Source organism: Cyprinodon tularosa, unplaced genomic scaffold (assembly GCF_016077235.1).
Source record: "Cyprinodon tularosa strain WSP-4 unplaced genomic scaffold, ASM1607723v1 ctg109, whole genome shotgun sequence".
Taxonomy (NCBI): Eukaryota; Metazoa; Chordata; class Actinopteri; order Cyprinodontiformes; family Cyprinodontidae; genus Cyprinodon; species Cyprinodon tularosa.
In genome coordinates this window covers 986,885-1,003,374 of record NW_024037882.1, presented here as the reverse complement: position 1 = coordinate 1,003,374, position 16,490 = coordinate 986,885, and the positions used below count along the sequence as shown (strand labels likewise).

At 38.5% G+C, this 16,490-nt stretch overlaps 2 protein-coding genes across 4 annotated transcripts; one reads left to right on the top strand and one right to left on the bottom strand.

Moving 5' to 3' along the window:
* The first annotated feature begins 94 nt into the window (after positions 1–94).
* On the top strand, positions 95–8,862 carry rfc5 (replication factor C (activator 1) 5). Its single transcript, XM_038293563.1, has 11 exons — positions 95–260; positions 3,177–3,241; positions 3,366–3,502; positions 3,608–3,687; positions 3,802–3,875; positions 4,292–4,451; positions 5,606–5,687; positions 5,778–5,907; positions 6,056–6,133; positions 8,207–8,261; positions 8,341–8,862. The coding sequence occupies exons 1-11, from the start codon at positions 214–216 to the stop codon at positions 8,438–8,440; spliced, it is 1,008 nt and encodes a 335-aa protein (XP_038149491.1). The 5' UTR covers positions 95–213; the 3' UTR covers positions 8,441–8,862.
* On the bottom strand, positions 8,815–16,382 carry wsb2 (WD repeat and SOCS box containing 2). 3 transcript variants are annotated; one of them, XM_038293550.1, is made up of 9 exons: positions 16,059–16,382; positions 15,796–15,964; positions 14,381–14,580; positions 14,152–14,283; positions 13,704–13,804; positions 11,761–11,957; positions 11,592–11,681; positions 11,392–11,508; positions 8,815–9,402 (listed from the first exon to the last, which is right to left on the bottom strand). In XM_038293550.1, the coding sequence occupies exons 1-9, from the start codon at positions 16,063–16,065 to the stop codon at positions 9,189–9,191; spliced, it is 1,227 nt and encodes a 408-aa protein (XP_038149478.1). In that variant the 5' UTR covers positions 16,066–16,382; the 3' UTR covers positions 8,815–9,188. The 3 variants fall into 3 exon arrangements, with proteins under 3 accessions (XP_038149478.1, XP_038149470.1, XP_038149459.1); XM_038293542.1 differs by having other exon boundaries at positions 16,137–16,381; XM_038293531.1 differs by lacking the exon at positions 16,059–16,382 and having other exon boundaries at positions 15,796–16,013.
* Between the last annotated feature and the right edge of the window lie 108 nt (positions 16,383–16,490).

Genomic DNA, 16,490 nt, shown 5'->3' with positions numbered 1-16,490 from the left:
GTAACGTGTTTAATTTTTTGCAGTGCAGAACGTGCAAACGTTGCCCCGCCCACGGGGACAGAAATGCTTCCGCTAATTGGCTGTACGCCGTGACGTATGGACGCTCATTTGCTCAGTGAGCGCGGCAAACCGCCATCATTAAAACTAAACTATAACCAGAACAGCTTTGGCAACTGATAAAACTAATCATCTCCTTCACTGTTACCGAAACACATGGCGTCAACAAATAAGGGCCAGTTACAGAGCAGGAATCTACCATGGTGAGCTTAAAGTCCATGTTTCCTGCAGACATGCTAGGGTTTATTAGCTTTAGCTAGCTAACATCCTCGGTGTGTTTTAACAAGCTGCTCACTTTCAGCAGGAAGTTTATCTAGCCGCTATTCAAATGTGGACTTTTATGAATATATTTAGAGACTGATAAAATATTGTTTATTCTAGAGCACTGTTCAAACATACTTTGTGTTCATATATAAGTGTTGGGGTTAATGGTTTTGTTGTTATTCGCTACTTTAAACTCAGATATTCTCAGTGTCTTATGTCCTAGAAAATAGTTTTTCAGATTTTATTGGATGCTCTCAAGTTTTCACTCTTGGAATTTACAAGCTTATTCAATTGTGCTATTTTTTGTAGTGCACTTATGCTTAATAATAGTAGCATGGCGTGTGTTATTTTATTGAAAAAAGAAAAGGGACAAGCAGGTCAGGGTTTCCACTTAGTCTGGGAAAGTATTAATTGAATTTCTGTGTTATTCGAAAAAGAAAAACGTGCAGAATCCTTGAACATATTATCGTCACCATCAATTTATCCATCCATCTATTCTCCCATCCAGCTATTCTTCCATTATTCCGTCCATCTGTTCATCCATCCATCCATCTGTTCATCCATCCATCTATTCATCCGTCCATCTCTTCATCATCCATCTATTCTTCCATTCATCTATTCATCCATCTATTCATCCATCCATTTGCTCATCCATCCATCCATCCATCCATCCCTTCCTTTAGATAAACAATCCATGATTACTTTCTTTCTTTCTTATTTAAGCCCCAAACATTGTAAAGATATTTACCACATCAAAATAAATGTTTTATTTATACCAGGTGTGCTTTAAGAGCTACTATCCTGCAACTTTTTGATGCAGCCCATTTTTAGCTTAGACTTAGACTCAACTTTATATGTCCTTTGGGATTACTCCTTCAGGGAAATTCTGGTTCCAGTAGCTTATATAGAATATAAAGGGCAAAGTTAAAGCAAGATACCATTAAAGATAGAAATACAACAGTCAATATGAAAAGAGTGCATATAGTACAAAAGAGCATAAAAGTTGTAATAACACACCTGAATCAATTGAGATCTTTTTGCCATGCCTCGGCTGAGCTAAATGAGGGGATTGAGCCTTTAGATTCAGGTGTGTTAGAGAAGAGTTGCATATAAAAGTTACACGATGGTAGCCCTTGGGACTTCCCTTGAATAGACTTGAGCGCTTTTGATGTATACTATAAAAATGTCATATTTTTCCAAAAACAGAAAATTGAACCTTAAATGCTTTGATTTTTTTTTTCTGTATCTGAGAGAAATATTATTATTATTATTAACTGTTGGATGAGAAGCATAAATATTAACTGTCGGTTTCCATCAAGCCCATTTGAATTCATCCTGTAGCTTTCCTTGTTGCTTATTAAAATGCATCAACTAGACATGGACCGATACAAGATTTTTTTATGACTGATACCGATTACATTGACATTAGTATAACTTTCCCATATGTGCTACCAATTTTTATGGGCCTTTTTTTTAAGCCAATATTGTTTTGTTCTTTTTTCTTTTCTCTGTTTAGATGGTAGAGTGACGACGATAAATAATATTACGTAGGTCTCAAATTAAACAACTGGGAATCGTTTATTAACAAAATACTACAAATGGAGGGGGTGACATTGCATTTGGTCCATGCGATCTCAAGGCATAAATGCACCAATGAACCAGAAAACGCAAAAATCTGCTGATTATGAGTCATGTTAACAATGCATGGCCAAAAAATGTCTATCACTTTATTAAACTGTGTGATGTTAAAATAGGTTTGACAAAAACATTAATAACTTGTTTATAATAAAAACTAACAATGTCCCAGTGGTCCTGGGATTTATCAGGTGGCTCAGTGAAAACACAGTCACTTATTTACACATATTTTAAATCAGCCAATCAGATGGCTGACTGATTTCAGCGGGAGATGCAGCAATCTGATATTAATATCCTTATTTATCCTAATATTTAGGAAAATTCTAAATTGTGTTTAAAAAAACGGCCCTGATCCATAAGGGGAAGATCTGTCCTATCTATTTTGATGATCACCTTAAGTTAGATTAAAATAAAATATCTTGAACTGCAGGAAAAGTTTACATCTTTATGGCCATCTCTTTAGTTTGATAAGTAATGTCCTTTTGAACCCTTATAGATGTATATTCGTTTAAGGAGGGAATCTTTCCTTTTAACATGATTTACTGTTTTTATGACCTGCTCTTCTGACTGATCTCAAGTTTCCTTTTGGGATATAGATTAGTAAAGTCATACATTTACTTGCTTGTAGAGAGAAGTTTAAGACAAAAAATCTCCTAAAAATCAGGAGTAATCATGATAACATTAAATCAAACAGATCTGGTATTGATAAAAAATCTAGATCTGCAGATATCCAGATTTAATAATTGGAACAGAAGTGAAAAACGTGGATCCTTATTTTAGCCGTTTATAAAAGTTGATGATGACTTGCTTAAGTTCAAATTGAGAATCATAGTAGAGGGGAAAAAACATTTGAGTGACCTTGTACTGACCTTGGTTGTTAGGGTTAGATCGGCTGGTTGGAGTCTTTTTTTTTTTTTTACACGTTTAGATCTGCTGTTGTGAATATTCCAGCAAGCTCATCTCCAGTCAGCAGAGCACAATAGCTCTTTGCTTATTTATATTTATACCCCAGGAAATGAGGATAGTATAAACTAAACTTAAGATTTCATACAGTGGTGTTTCAACTTCAAATATTGTTTCAGTTGAACTTACTTTCATTATATGCTTTATTTATTTAGTGCATCAAGTCCTGCAAACATCCTCGGCCGTAATGCTTGTTAAAGAGGCTAACTGTGAATGAAAATAACAATGGGAGCTTTGCATCTTTTTTTGTATTCCAGGGTTGAAAAATACAGACCTCAATCGCTTGATGATTTGATTTCACACAAAGATATTCTGAGCACCAGTGAGTATTTTCGTCATTTAATCACACTGCTAGAGTTAAAAACCATGAGCCAGTGGCTGTCTGTATAAAGAGGATAAAATAAAAAAAAACTGAATGGAGACTTTTTTTATTTTTAACACTTTAGTCCAGAAATTCATCAGTGAGGAAAAGCTTCCCCACCTGTTGTTCTACGGCCCCCCTGGAACGGGAAAGACGTCCACGATCCTGGCCTGTGCAAGGCAGCTCTACAAGGACAAAGAGTTTAACTCCATGGTGTTGGAGGTGTGTTTGAATATTTTTTTTTTCACTTGATATTGAGGTTTCTAAATAATTAGACCTGCCCTCTTTTTGAGTTAACCTTCTAATGTGGCTGATATGGTTTTGTAGCTCAACGCATCAGATGACAGGGGGATTGACGTCGTCCGAGGTCCTATTTTGAGTTTTGCCAGCACCAGGACTATTTTCAAGTAAATAATGCTCCCTGTTTTTAAAAGCAGATGCTTCCACTTAGTTTAGATGTTAAATAACTGAAAGTAGAGTTATGAGCTCCCTCCGGTTTATGGATCCCTCTCATCTCTCAGAAAGGGATTCAAGTTGGTGATACTGGATGAGGCCGATGCTATGACCCAGGATGCCCAGAATGCATTGCGACGAGGTGAGCCATCTGTTCTCCTGGGCGTTGCCCTCTGTGAGCTTGCACGCCTCACTGAGCACATCATTTGGCCGCTTGTGAATAAATGTATCTGCCTGCTTGTGCTTTTTTAAAACTGCCATATTTGGCAGATTTAAAGCCCTAATTTGTACTGAAGGTGAAGGTTTTATTTGGAATTTTTAAATATTTATCTTCTGCAAAGCGCAAATGTTGTGTTGCATTTTGATTCTGTCTCTTTAATTCAGAGATTTGAAATACATTTTAGGCATTTTTATTGAACTATTTGTAAATTGGTATGTAATAAAAAAGGTTAAGTACAGGGCTTTGAAATATTTTAAATGTTATTTTATATTTCTCCTTTAATGGCCACACTGATATTTGGTTCCCTTTTTTCTTGTTGTTCTCTCCATCTGCCTCAGTCATTGAGAAGTTCACAGAAAACACTCGATTCTGCCTCATCTGCAACTACTTGTCCAAGATCATCCCAGCCCTGCAGTCTCGCTGCACCAGGTTCCGCTTCGGCCCTCTGTCTCCGGACCAGATGATCCCTCGACTGGAGCACGTTATCCAGCAGGAGAAGTAGGAAAACATCCAGCAGTTATTGGTCCTGAATTCTGTTACTGGTTTGGGTTTAATAATCATCTAGCAAAAACTGTGGAGATGGAAAAAGGGTCACTTTAGGATTATGTTCGTCCAGCTTTTAACACAGTGATTAGATTATTTTTACATGAATTAATTTTAACAATTAATTTGTTATACGTTTGACTAAACAATTAAAAGCCAGATAGCAAAAGCTCATTAGGAACCAGATAAAACTATGTCTGTATAGAGCTTATTTACACTTATGCAATTTTTTAAATATCTTTTGTAGTTCTGGCCTAATTAAAGCTCTAAGTAGCTTGTTATTTCAGCAAATGAAACATTCAATATTTTTACTCCAGTTAACAATTATTTATTTACTAAATCAGTTGATTATTTCAATATTAGATTAACCACAGTTAATCCCTCTTGTCGTTTCAGCACTAGTTACTCTTTTTTTTTAGCGAAGCAGTAGTTTAGTCTCTGTAAATATACGCATACGTTGACTAACAGAAATTAAAGGTATAGCGGAGGATGTTGTTTTTCCAGGTGGATCATCAGAATAAGTGGTCCTCCTAATTGTCAACCATTCTGGTGATATGTTTACATAAGGCTGTCCTATGTGCTCATCCCCATTTTCACTTACCGGTGGTGACTCGTGACATAGTGGAAAAATTGCAAATCTCCTTTTGGAAGGTAAGGTTGTATGAGTGATGCAAACAGCAACTTTTCAACAGAGCATGCACGAGGAGAAATGGGCTCGTGCACACTCTCGTGCATTTAACAGGTGTTCCCTCTCGGAAGCAGGTACAGGTTTGAGCATTTGCATATTTTTTTTTTTTTAAGTGGAGAGGGCGGGTCTTTTAAAAAAATTCACTAAAATCCTCCACTATACCTTGAAATACCTAGAAGGGATGGTCTCTTCCACATCTGTTTACCCCTGCCTGTAACACATGACTCAGCTGGTGATGCCTCCATTGGGCTCATTTAATATTCCAGCTGAAGTTCTTTTCATTCTTTTGATTTGGGTTTCGCTTAAGATTTGATTGTCGAGTGTAGATAAGCCTTCATTGCATTTCTGTCGCCCACAGAAAGACGATATGCTTGAAAACTTACAGTTGATCTTTATTTGTTTTCCTTTTCCTATTTGGCAGCATTGATGTCAGTTCAGACGGAATAAAGGCCATTGTCACTTTATCGTCAGGTGATATGAGAAGATCACTCAACATCCTGCAGGTACGACTAAAAAGCTGATATCTGCTGCTCTCGGCGGGGCCCTATCTTTCCTTCTAATAGAAACTCTGCTGGGCCTGTCTGTGCTTTCAGAGCACCAGTATGGCGTATGAGAAGGTCACAGAACACACAGTGTATACCTGCACAGGCCACCCACTCCGCTCAGACATGGCCAACATCCTGGACTGGTGCCTCAACAAGGACTTTACTTCAGCTTATAAACGTATCCTTGGAAGCTACAGTTAATATGGAGGCCGATTATCATGACAGCTTAAGTTTAAATGAAGGTTCACTTTGCTGAAAATGTATTATGCATTTGTTTTAGATGACTTTGATCGGTAGCTTGTGTTACACTCTTAATGTTTTTGAAGAAATTCTGGAGCTGAAGACTTTGAAGGGTTTGGCTCTGCATGATATTCTCTCTGAGGTGCATCTGCTCATCCACAGAGGTAAGATAGAAAACAGCTCCTGTTTCTACCTGCTAGTGCAACATTTTCTGGACATTTTGAATTTCCAGTTTTATATAAATGCTTCACTAAAATGTTAAAATCAATCATTTAAATTTTTCCAATCTTATGGCTCCTCGTGTGTCAGGTTTGGCCTGCATGGAATCTTCATTCCAAGCCTAAAGAATACCTTTTGGATGAATTGGAATAGATGCTGGAATCTGTATACTTTATCCAACTTTGAACGCGCCGCTAAACCCTATGAAAGATGTTGGACCTTACAGATAAACAGTGGGATCTTATTCAAGTTTATAAACATTTTGATGTAAAAGTAGACAACTACTTTTGGTCTTATGGTTTATTTTTATCTACCTCACAATTCCACACAAAAGCTCAGTTTGATCTAATTTAAGTTCCTTTGACCTAATCACTTTTTTGATCACTTCATATGGTTCTAGATGGATTTGAATCTCTTTAAAAAACCTTTTAAAATGCCACTAGTAAGGACAACAGACCGTTATCTTTTAGGCTGAAGTACTGCTCAGATCCAGATGTCACGTTTTATTTAAATCGTCGCCCCAAAAATAAAATAAAAATTTATATTTAATGGCTTGGAATGGATAAAATTGGTAAGATTTCTAGGATGTTCCCCCTAATGTGAAAGCGGAAGTCAGATTTCACAAGCAGCAGCTGATTTATTGCCTGAAATAAATCACCTGATGGGTTGTTCTTACTGTCACTCACTGGTCTTGATGTTGATGGATATTTCCTAAACTCTGAGATGGTGAAATTAGCTCCATGAAATCCCCCAAATCTCCCTTGTTATAATTTGTAATGCCCAGTTGAGCCCTCTCGGTACCACGGAGCTGCCTGGAGTTGATGGGATCACACGGTTTTTGCAGATATGTCGGCTGTACGTACACGATACATGTTCTGTTCAAGAAACCAGTAAAAGATCATCTGAGCTTTATGATGGGATGCAGTATCCTGCAGAATGTAGCCAACAGGAAAAGGCTGCCCTGCAGCAATAAAGGGATGTTTGCACACTGATACTGTGTTCTGGTCGGCTGCTGTTTCGGCTGGGTCTGAAGTGTGCCAGGAAAATATCCCTAACCAGTACAGCGGCACCAGCCTGTAGTGGGATGAATGCTGCAGTAAATTCTGCAGTATTTTGCTGTATGAAATAAGCCATTGTTCTCTTATAAAGATGGCTTTTTCCTCTCTTTTTTGAACCATTCTCCGTAAGAAAGAAAGACTGTTTGGATCAAGAATTCCAGTCAATTATTGGTTTCTGAAAAAAAGCTAAAGTCAATTAACTGGCTTTAGTAATTAAGCTACGTTCAAAGTGCCTTAAAAACAGTTTATGAGGCTCTGGATACATTTCAGAATCATTTTATTAATCCTTTGTCGGAAATTATTTTCTTGTTTTATCCTCCACATCTAGATGCCATTTAAAAAAACGCGCATTACCCTGCCGGGTTTAGGTTTAAGCAAGCTTTAGCACTTTTCAGATCCCATTTGTATAAACAGTAAAATAAAAAATAAAAACTTCAACGACCAGCCTAATTAGACTGCAGGCATATGTTTGGCCAGCAGAGGTCAGTGTAGCTAAAGCTTTGAGAAATGAACCCATTTTTTAAAACTGTTGTCCCTATTAATTAGTTTCCCTATTAATGAGCTTGTCTGCCAGAAAATGCTGTCAAATCTTAGACCAGAATGATGTTGATGCTTGTAATCGGCTAAAAAAAAAGATTTTGATACAGTGGATTTCACCAAGTATCAGTGTGGATTAGATATATTTGAGTCTGGGTTTTTTTTTGTTTTTTTTTTGTCCCGTTTGGATGAGGTTCTTAATTCTTAAGACATTACCTTAAAATCTTTTATAGTCCATCCGCTTTGAAAGCAGAAAATTTCCATCACTTCATTAAAAGCCATTCATGGCCACAATAAGGGTATGTTATCTGCTGCCTGCAGCTGTATGTTATGGTATTTTTCCATTTCACTGTCACGGATTTATACCACCTAATCTGTTTGCTCAGAAAAATTTAATATCTGAATTGTTTTTCCCTCTTTAAGTGGACTTTCCTCCAGCTATTCGGATTGGCCTGCTGATCAAGTTAGCTGATATAGAGTGAGTATAAGTCGTTACTACTAATTGCATAAATACTTGTTGCTAAAACCACTCTTCTCATAGTGTAACGTCTCTTTAGATATCGGCTGGCCTCAGGAACGGATGAAAAGATCCAGCTGAGCTCTATGGTTGCAGCTTTCCAGGCAGTCAGAGACATGGTGGTCAGTGAAGCCTCTTAAGAGCTGACGTCTGGGGAAATTAGGGCTCATCATAGCTCTAAAGCAAAATTGGCAAGTAGATCACGTGGCTGCATCCCAAATTAGACCAAAAAAGACTGACGGCCTTGATTGTGAGAAATAATGCAACAAAAGTGCTTTTCAGTCATGACCTCTGTGTCAAATGCAGAATCACTCACAGGAATAAAATGATAATCTTCTAGCATGATTGTCCACCTCTCTATCAGTGCAGCAATGTTCGCCAATCAAATGCCAGTCTGAGTCACTTACATCTATGTACAAACTGAGCCCAACATTTGTAACTAGAGCAGCATAGTTAAAACTGGTTCATGTTACCATAAAATCCATCATTGTGAGAAAAGAAAATCAGACATGTAAATGTTTCCTTTTCTATCTGTTTAATAAAACCTTGTTCTTTAAATCCAGTTTGGGGTTATTTATTATTAACAATAAACATGTGCAAATTAAGCAGAGCTAAACCTGCTGTTTAATACCACAGGAATTAGAAACATATGTATGTACAGTTCCTATTTACACAATAAATTAGTTGTATAAAACTGTAATATTCAAGACGTGAACTTTTATGCATCGTATTAAAGTGGTAGTGCAATAAATGAAATCCCTTGGTGAATCTAAAGTAGATTACGTTGCTAAATTGTTTTCATTAATCCCTCAAACCTATCAGTAAACAAAAAGGCATTTTTATTAGTCTATAAGGTTACTAAGGTATAATCTGAGCTATTATTCCTATTTAACTCTCCCAGTCCTCTTCGTCAGACGAGGAACACGTCTTGAGGCGTTCAGGGATGTTTCTGTAGGTGAGATACTCGAGAATCCTTTTGGGTAGTGGCAGCGCCTCTATCTGGTGCGTTGAGACAGAGTGCCGCATTATGGAGCGGCACAGGTGGCACAAGCTGGGTACGGTTCTGGGGGACCTCCAGAACCTCACCTGGCCATCTCTGGTCCTGCAGGAAGAGAACGAACGAGGAATGACTTAAGGTTCTGTGAAAAACCATTTAACTTCACAGGTTTATTTGTCAACACTTAAATATTTCAGATGTAACAAATATTTTTAGATACAGAACCTGAAAAAGTAAAAAAATGTAACACTCCAAGTCTATAGAACAAAAAAAAATATAATAGACCAAAAAGAACCTGTTTAACAACGTGAAGCAGACGAATATCTAAAAGTAAAATCAATTCACACCCATCAGTTTGGAAAGGTTTTATGGACTTTGTCAAACCACAGTTAAAGCTGTTATCCCCCATTTGGTTAAAACTCAGAACAATAAACCTTCTAATGAAGTCATCTTACCAAACTTACTATTTCACCACATTAATACCTTCTTCGTATTCACATTTGCTCAAAATCACAGGATTTTTTAAGCCACAAAATAATCTAAAAATGTCCAGTTATCAGTTCTTGATCTCTGGGGCTTCTGAAGCCCAACAACAAAAAGGCAGAAAAAAAATTTATAAATAAAACTAAGATGAGGCTTCCCGAACTTCCGGAGCTGCTGATTCAACATCTGAAAAAGATGCTGCACCTTTTAGGTCATGTTTTTTTGTTTTTCAAACATGGCATTAAACACTTCAATAAGTTATTAAGGTTAAAACATCATTTTTAATGTTCTTAAGGAAGGCCATTAACTGGTTTAAATTATGGAGCGTTTTTAATATTCAATGTTAAAAAAAAATCCAGAATCTAATTTCCAGAGTTTGCCTTGTTGACAGAAATCCGGGTGTTTTGCATTATGGAGAGGCTGCAAGATCATCGATTCCCTGAGCAAATCCCTTCACCTCCGATCGGGAAATATTTCCTCCCTTCGGGTCCATAAAGATATTTCCTTTTCTCACGTAAACCCTGCAAATGATTCAACCAAAACTTAGACCACGTAGAAACGTTGACTTTGTGCATTTATGAGCTGTTTAGTTGGGATCCCACACAGGAGCCATGTTGGGCCATGATTTAAAGTGAACCTAAAGGATCTTTGTCAACATAAATTTTGACTAAAAGTCAACAAACACTTAACTAAAGAGAGTGCATTTTATTTGGAGTTCTACAGTGAATGCATTAGTTAATGAAAAAACCTAAGCGTCTGGTGCAATGCCAGTGTTCATGAGATTAAAGGAAATAAAAATTAAACATGCATCTAAGGCTCTCAGGACACTAAATGTGAACCACTAACAGTTCATATTCACTTTTTGTGTAAAGTAAATAAATCAGGAAGTTTTGTTCGTTATTTCAGGTCTCCTTCGAAAAAGAGATTTCATCTCAAGGGACTTCCTGGTAAAATAAAGGTTAAATAAATAAAATTCATTGTCGTCCTGCTGAATATTCTGGCTTCAATAAAAGGCCCTGACGGTGACAGATTATCCGACCCAGGGTGGGAAATGTTAACATTTACAGAAAGGAGCTTTTCAACACTAGTGGGAGCCCCCTCCCCCTTAAATGGGTTAAACAGGGATTGTGCTGTTTAACCCATTTTTAGGACAGACTTATTGTGACCGATATTCCGATCAGAGCAGGAAAAACTAGTCAGATTTCCAGACTTCATTCTGCATCTTATTGTCCAAAGGTCACATTCATCCCTGCCCATTGATCTCATTATCATCCATCCTTTTGTTAATCATCTATGAAAGAACAGGCTCTTTTAGTAAGCTTTCATCTTTAAACTGGCACAAAGAAAAACACCAGGCATTGAACTCTAGAATTGTTTTGGAATTACATGAAAAAGAATGCTGGAATACTGGAAAAAAAAAAAAAGCTAATATCAAGCTTTTTAACCTGCAGACAAGGAATATGTGGTTTGTTGTCTGCTTTATACACTTAAGCTTTTAGGACTTATTGGCTTTTGCAGTATAAAGTCTTCAAATAACGCAAAAAAAAAAGATGTCATAATTTTCCACGTAGTAATTTCTACATCTACATTATTATTGACTCTTCATTTTACCCGGTTGCGATGACCCCTCCTTGTGGATGGTAGTTGCAACAGAGTCCACTGGAGTCTCTGTCTCTTTTCGTCTGCATTGTCATATGTCGATCTCCAGGCTCCCAGACCCTCAGAGCTCTGCAGAAACACAACAAATTAGTCTGAAATCATTTGTCCGATCGGTTATATATACATTTTAACGGAAGTGACAAACCACTTGCCTGTCATCCGTCACGATTGCCAGATGCATACCATCTGGGGAGAACTGTATTGCAGAGATTTGGTTCTGTCCATAATCTTCAAAGTAATCCCTGTCAAAAAGCAGCAGAAGTCACTGACTGTACGTTATAGCCAAAGATGGAAAACAGAAAAACTCCAGGAAAAACCTACGCCAGAGTGGCCAGTTTCTCAGCCGTGTAAGGATCCCAGAGGTCGATCCACCAGCTGGAGCCGCTAAAGGCCGCGGTGGCGAGAACGGCTCCGTCTGGAGAAAAGTCGCAAGATGACAGGAGGCACAGCTTCTTATTGTTCCCCCCGGTCAGGTTCCTGATGAACGTATACGAGCGTAGACTCCACAGGCACACCATCTGGTCAAAGTAAGATCAGGAAGGGTTCAGAGCGCTTTCTGTTTGAACTGTTTTCTAAACCCTGGGAATCTCTGTATGAACTACAACAAAACACGTAACTTGACTCTCAGACACATTTGGGCTTCGTCAGCAGGACTCACTGAATCTGGTATTACTTAAGCAACAGCTGGGAAAGTGTCAAGTTTGCTCTACCCTGCTGCTCCTTGTGAAAAGAACAAAGATGGCGGCAAAGTTTTTAACTCCCCGTCAGTCCTCTGACAACACAGGAGCAGATAAGCATAACACTGCAGGCTCAGAGCAACAGAAACGAGCCTTAAGTGAGTTTAATAAAATAAAAATCATCCCCTACATGTTTTTTATTTCACCTGATACAGTTTCCAGATGTCTATTTCTGAGCCCTGGGGAAAAAATAGGTCAAAAAACTTTAGAAATTAAATACAAAACACAGTTTGAAGATCTTCACTGAGATTGGTAAGAGAGAGGAGAAATTCCAGTTCCCCAATGCACACTTTCATTTTTTATTCAAGACCTGTGGTCTGATGAGAGTAAATAGAGCATTTCAGAAAATGAAAATTATTGCTTTAGAAGGAAAACCATCCAGGCTGTAAAGCACCGGGCAGCTTCACCTAAAGCGTTGGATCAGCAGGAAAAAAAAAATATTTAACAGAAATTCTAAGAAATATCCTAAATAACAGCCAGGAGGTTAAACTTTGGGAACAAATGAGACGTCTAAATGTACAACAACCCCAAGTGGAGCACCTTAAGTTGCAAAGTAACTTAACCCTTTAAAGGGGACTCAGTGAAATCCAAATTTCAAGCCAATAGTGTTATTGGCATCCAGGAAAGGACCTTATTACCTTTGTAACATTCAGAAAATATGGATATTTTGATGGCAAAAATTAATGTCAAGATAATAACAAGAAAAGCCAACTTTCCCGAATATATTAAGAAAAATAACAAAAGTGCTTCTATAAGAAATTCATGAAGATCACTCAGAGGGAAAGAAATACATTTTTTGGTACAGCATAACCTTAGAGGCAATAATGCTGATACTGGCACTTACATTTTTCATTTTATAAACCTAAATATAATTGTTAACTAGGATTATTAACTTTTAAACTTTTCAATTAGCTTTTTACCTTTTTTTAAACTTAATTTACAGTAGGTAATATTTCATTCAAGGGTTCATCTAATTGGTCAAATGCCAAAATAAGATATACAGCCATGTAGCAGTGTCTTTTCTCAATGGCTGGATATAGATCTTGTGCTTCTAGACCTATGCAAGTGATCAAAATTTGTAACTTGCCCTATAAAAGGTTTAGAAGAAGCATTTGTTTGTTTTCAAGAATCCATCACAGCGCAGATCTCAATCCTGTAGAAAATGTATGTGCAAGCAAGGCGACCTACAAAGCTGACGCCATCGCATAATGATGAAGAAAAATACCAAATTAGAGAGAAAAAGACTGCTGTGAGAAGCTTAAATAGCAAAACACTGATTTAAGAAGATTCTGACAATTGAAAATTATCCATTTTTTCTGATCTAGTTTTTAGTTTAACAAAACTAAATTATTCTCTAATCCAGTCTGATTAAGTTTCAAAGTGAAATAAATAAATAATGTCTTTCTATACAGTGTATGTAAACAACTGGTTTCAATTGCATGTGTTATCCTTACAAGTGATGCATCTTAAGATGCAGGTAAGGAGCTAAAATCATCATGAAGAGTGGGAGGGATGCAAAAGACTCACTCTGTCAAACCTGCCAACAGAAGCGATCATGCTGCAGTCGGATGAGACGCAGCAGCAGCTAATCCAGTCCTTGTGGCCAGAAAGCACCTGCACCTTTTTCCCTAGATGGAATGAGGAAGACAGTTAGTGAGCTCACTGGGACCCAACGAGCAGCCTCGGCGATGTGGAAATGTACACTATGCAATCTGTTCTGAGGAGAAAGGGAACACGAGTCCCTAAAGGGAACACGATAAGGCTCTAAATTAGAGCAGGCCCGGTATAGCTTGCTCGGATAAAACGAAGGAGAAATGATGGCATTCGGTTGCATTCAGTGTCTAAGTATTAGTGATAAGCTGCAGATTCCTTCTTTTAAAATGCAGAAAATAGCTGGCATTCTGTTTTGATGAATCAACATGTAGGGTGTACTGAAACGGATCTGGTTCTTTTTGTTGATCTGATGGTTGTGTACCTTTGTGAGACAAGTCCCAAATCCTCAGAGTTTTGTCCCGAGAAGAAGAGACAAGCGTGAGGGATCCGTTTTGTGGAAAAACCAGATTCCTAACAACACCTTCGTGACCATGGAGATCAAAAACAGCATTCCCTGGAAATGAAGAGAAAATATTTAGGAATTGACCAATAATTTATTTTTGCTTGATGCAACCCAGGTTAACCTCCTCAACAGGAGGACTGAGCTCTACCTGTTAACACGTTCCACACTTTGATCACCCCGTTCTCCAAGCCAGTGGCCAGGAGCAGGGTGCTTTTCCCTTTAGATCCTTGGGACGGGTTAGTTGGAGGCACAGCTGCCAGCGGTCTAGGTCCGAAGGCGAGCCCCCACACCGGGTGACCACAGCTGAAGCTCTTATCCGCTCTGTCCGTCTGTCCATCCTGACCCTCTCTGTGGGCGAGATTAGAATCAAGTACACAGATACCAAATGTGGGCGGCGTGCAGCCTGAGCTGATGATGACACCAGGCTTTTTTTAGGTGCTTCTTTTGTTAACTACAAGGAAAGTGTGATTTTCTACTTGTTGTTTTTCAGCTAATGACGCCCACCTCGATACTTTCATAACTGTGCTGCTCAATTCATTTCAAACTGCGCCATTAGTTTGAAAGTTTACTTCAATAGACATAGAAGGTTGAACACTGATAATTAAATGCTGATGTTGAATACGTTAAAAGCATCACTACCATTAATGAGTAAAACTTAGGAAAAAAAGATCTGCTGTGATTATTTTAATTAAGTGAAAGTAACCCATGCTTTGTGATACAGAGAAAGGGTTGATTTGATTGTAATTATCTGAATATTGACCCATAGACAACATTTCTCCATACCCAGGACCAAACATGAGAACCGATGGCAGGGGGGGCAGGGGCGGAGCTAAATGGGGGGGCCAGGGGTAGCCATGGCCACCCTTTGCCAATCATTGGCCACCCCTACCATTTTTTCCCCCTAATACAGAGAGTGGCAGCAGTAATACTCTGTAGGGGAATGTTCTAACTTATTTAACATTAAAATTTTTCATATGTTTCTTGAAAACAAAAACACTATGGTTAATTATGCACATCAGTATACTAACAGTAAAGATGACAAATACAGAAATCATGCTCTTTTTGAAACGAGATTTTGTCTTATGGGGTGAAGAGAAAATTATGTCTCTGCAGTGTCATCTATGAGTCTTTAGTGAAATCAGAGATAAATAACTATTTTAATAATAAGTAATCTATTTAATGTAGATATTAGTACATGTAAATATGAATTTTATTCAGAACGACTGTTGATAAAATTAGGAATGAAATGATCTGAAAATTAGTATTTAGTAGAAAATGATGTATGATCAAAATAAATAAATACAAGCAAAAAAATATATATCACTACAATTTCAATAATTTACAAGCATAAAAGCTGGCAGTTGGCAGTGTTTAGCGACTAATTTAGAATTTAGTATTCTACTAAATAATAAATAAGTATTTAGTAGGAATTGATGTATGAAAAAAATAAATAAAAGCAAAACAAATTTCTGTAGAATTTCATTGATATAAAAGCAGGCAGTTGTCAGTGTTTAGCGGCTCGTGTGGCCCTCTTCAGGGTCACGCGCGTCCAGGTGAACCTACTCAGAGTCCAGCGGCCAGGCGACCACCCACACGATGCCGTGTCCCATCGACCAGGCGAACCAGGTTCCGTCCGGGGAGAAGTCCACGCTCCAGGTCTCGCATCCCGCCAGGTGCAGCAGCGACGGAGGCCGTCTGGTCTTCAGCTCCAGGAGCAGAGCTGGGTCTGACGCTGGGGGGACATGGAAAACCGGAATGTGACCAAGGTTCGGTAGATTCATTCCCCACCGTGAGGGACAGCAGCTCCTTCCCACACCTACACCCACCCTCCATTCCCCACGGTAACCTTGGTCACCCGGGAGCGTTGCCTGGTGACGGAGCTCCGCTCAAAGATCAATCCTTACATGTCGGCTGCAGCTCCGTCTTGCTTTCCGTAGAGCACATCGTTTCCTTTACATTCTTCGGATCAGGACTGAACTCCCTTCCCTTTAACCTCACTGTTCCTTTCCATCGATGACAGAAGGAGCAAACCTGGCGCTTTCCCCTCTGATATCACACGTTCGCAATGTGAAAAATGTCCAGCTGATTTCCTGACTCACTTTATGCTGTTAGATGTGAACTTCGCCCAACGTAGTCACGTTTTTTTCTTCTGTTACGTAACAGAATGAGAGCCTTGGCCACACCTCCCAGGAGAGAATAAAAACATCCATCCAGCCCTGAGGTTACCATCCCTCCCTCTTTAATCTGCTCAAGAGGTG

Excerpts from the sequence above, each read along its gene's own strand:
- rfc5 (XM_038293563.1), top strand. The coding sequence starts at position 214 with ATGGCGTCAACAAATAAGGGCCAGTTACAGAGCAGGAATCTACCATG. Across the intron at positions 261-3,176 it reads CAGAGCAGGAATCTACCATG|GGTTGAAAAATACAGACCTC; the intron begins GTGAGCTTAAAG and ends TTTGTATTCCAG. Across the intron at positions 3,876-4,291 it reads CCAGAATGCATTGCGACGAG|TCATTGAGAAGTTCACAGAA; the intron begins GTGAGCCATCTG and ends CATCTGCCTCAG.
- wsb2 (XM_038293531.1), bottom strand. The coding sequence starts at position 16,013 with ATGAATCTACCGAACCTTGGTCACATTCCGGTTTTCCATGTCCCCCCA. Across the intron at positions 14,284-14,380 it reads AGTGTGGAACGTGTTAACAG|GGAATGCTGTTTTTGATCTC; the intron begins GTAGAGCTCAGT and ends CTTCATTTCCAG. Across the intron at positions 9,403-11,391 it reads GGAGGGGTCATCGCAACCGG|GACCAGAGATGGCCAGGTGA; the intron begins GTAAAATGAAGA and ends CTCTTCCTGCAG.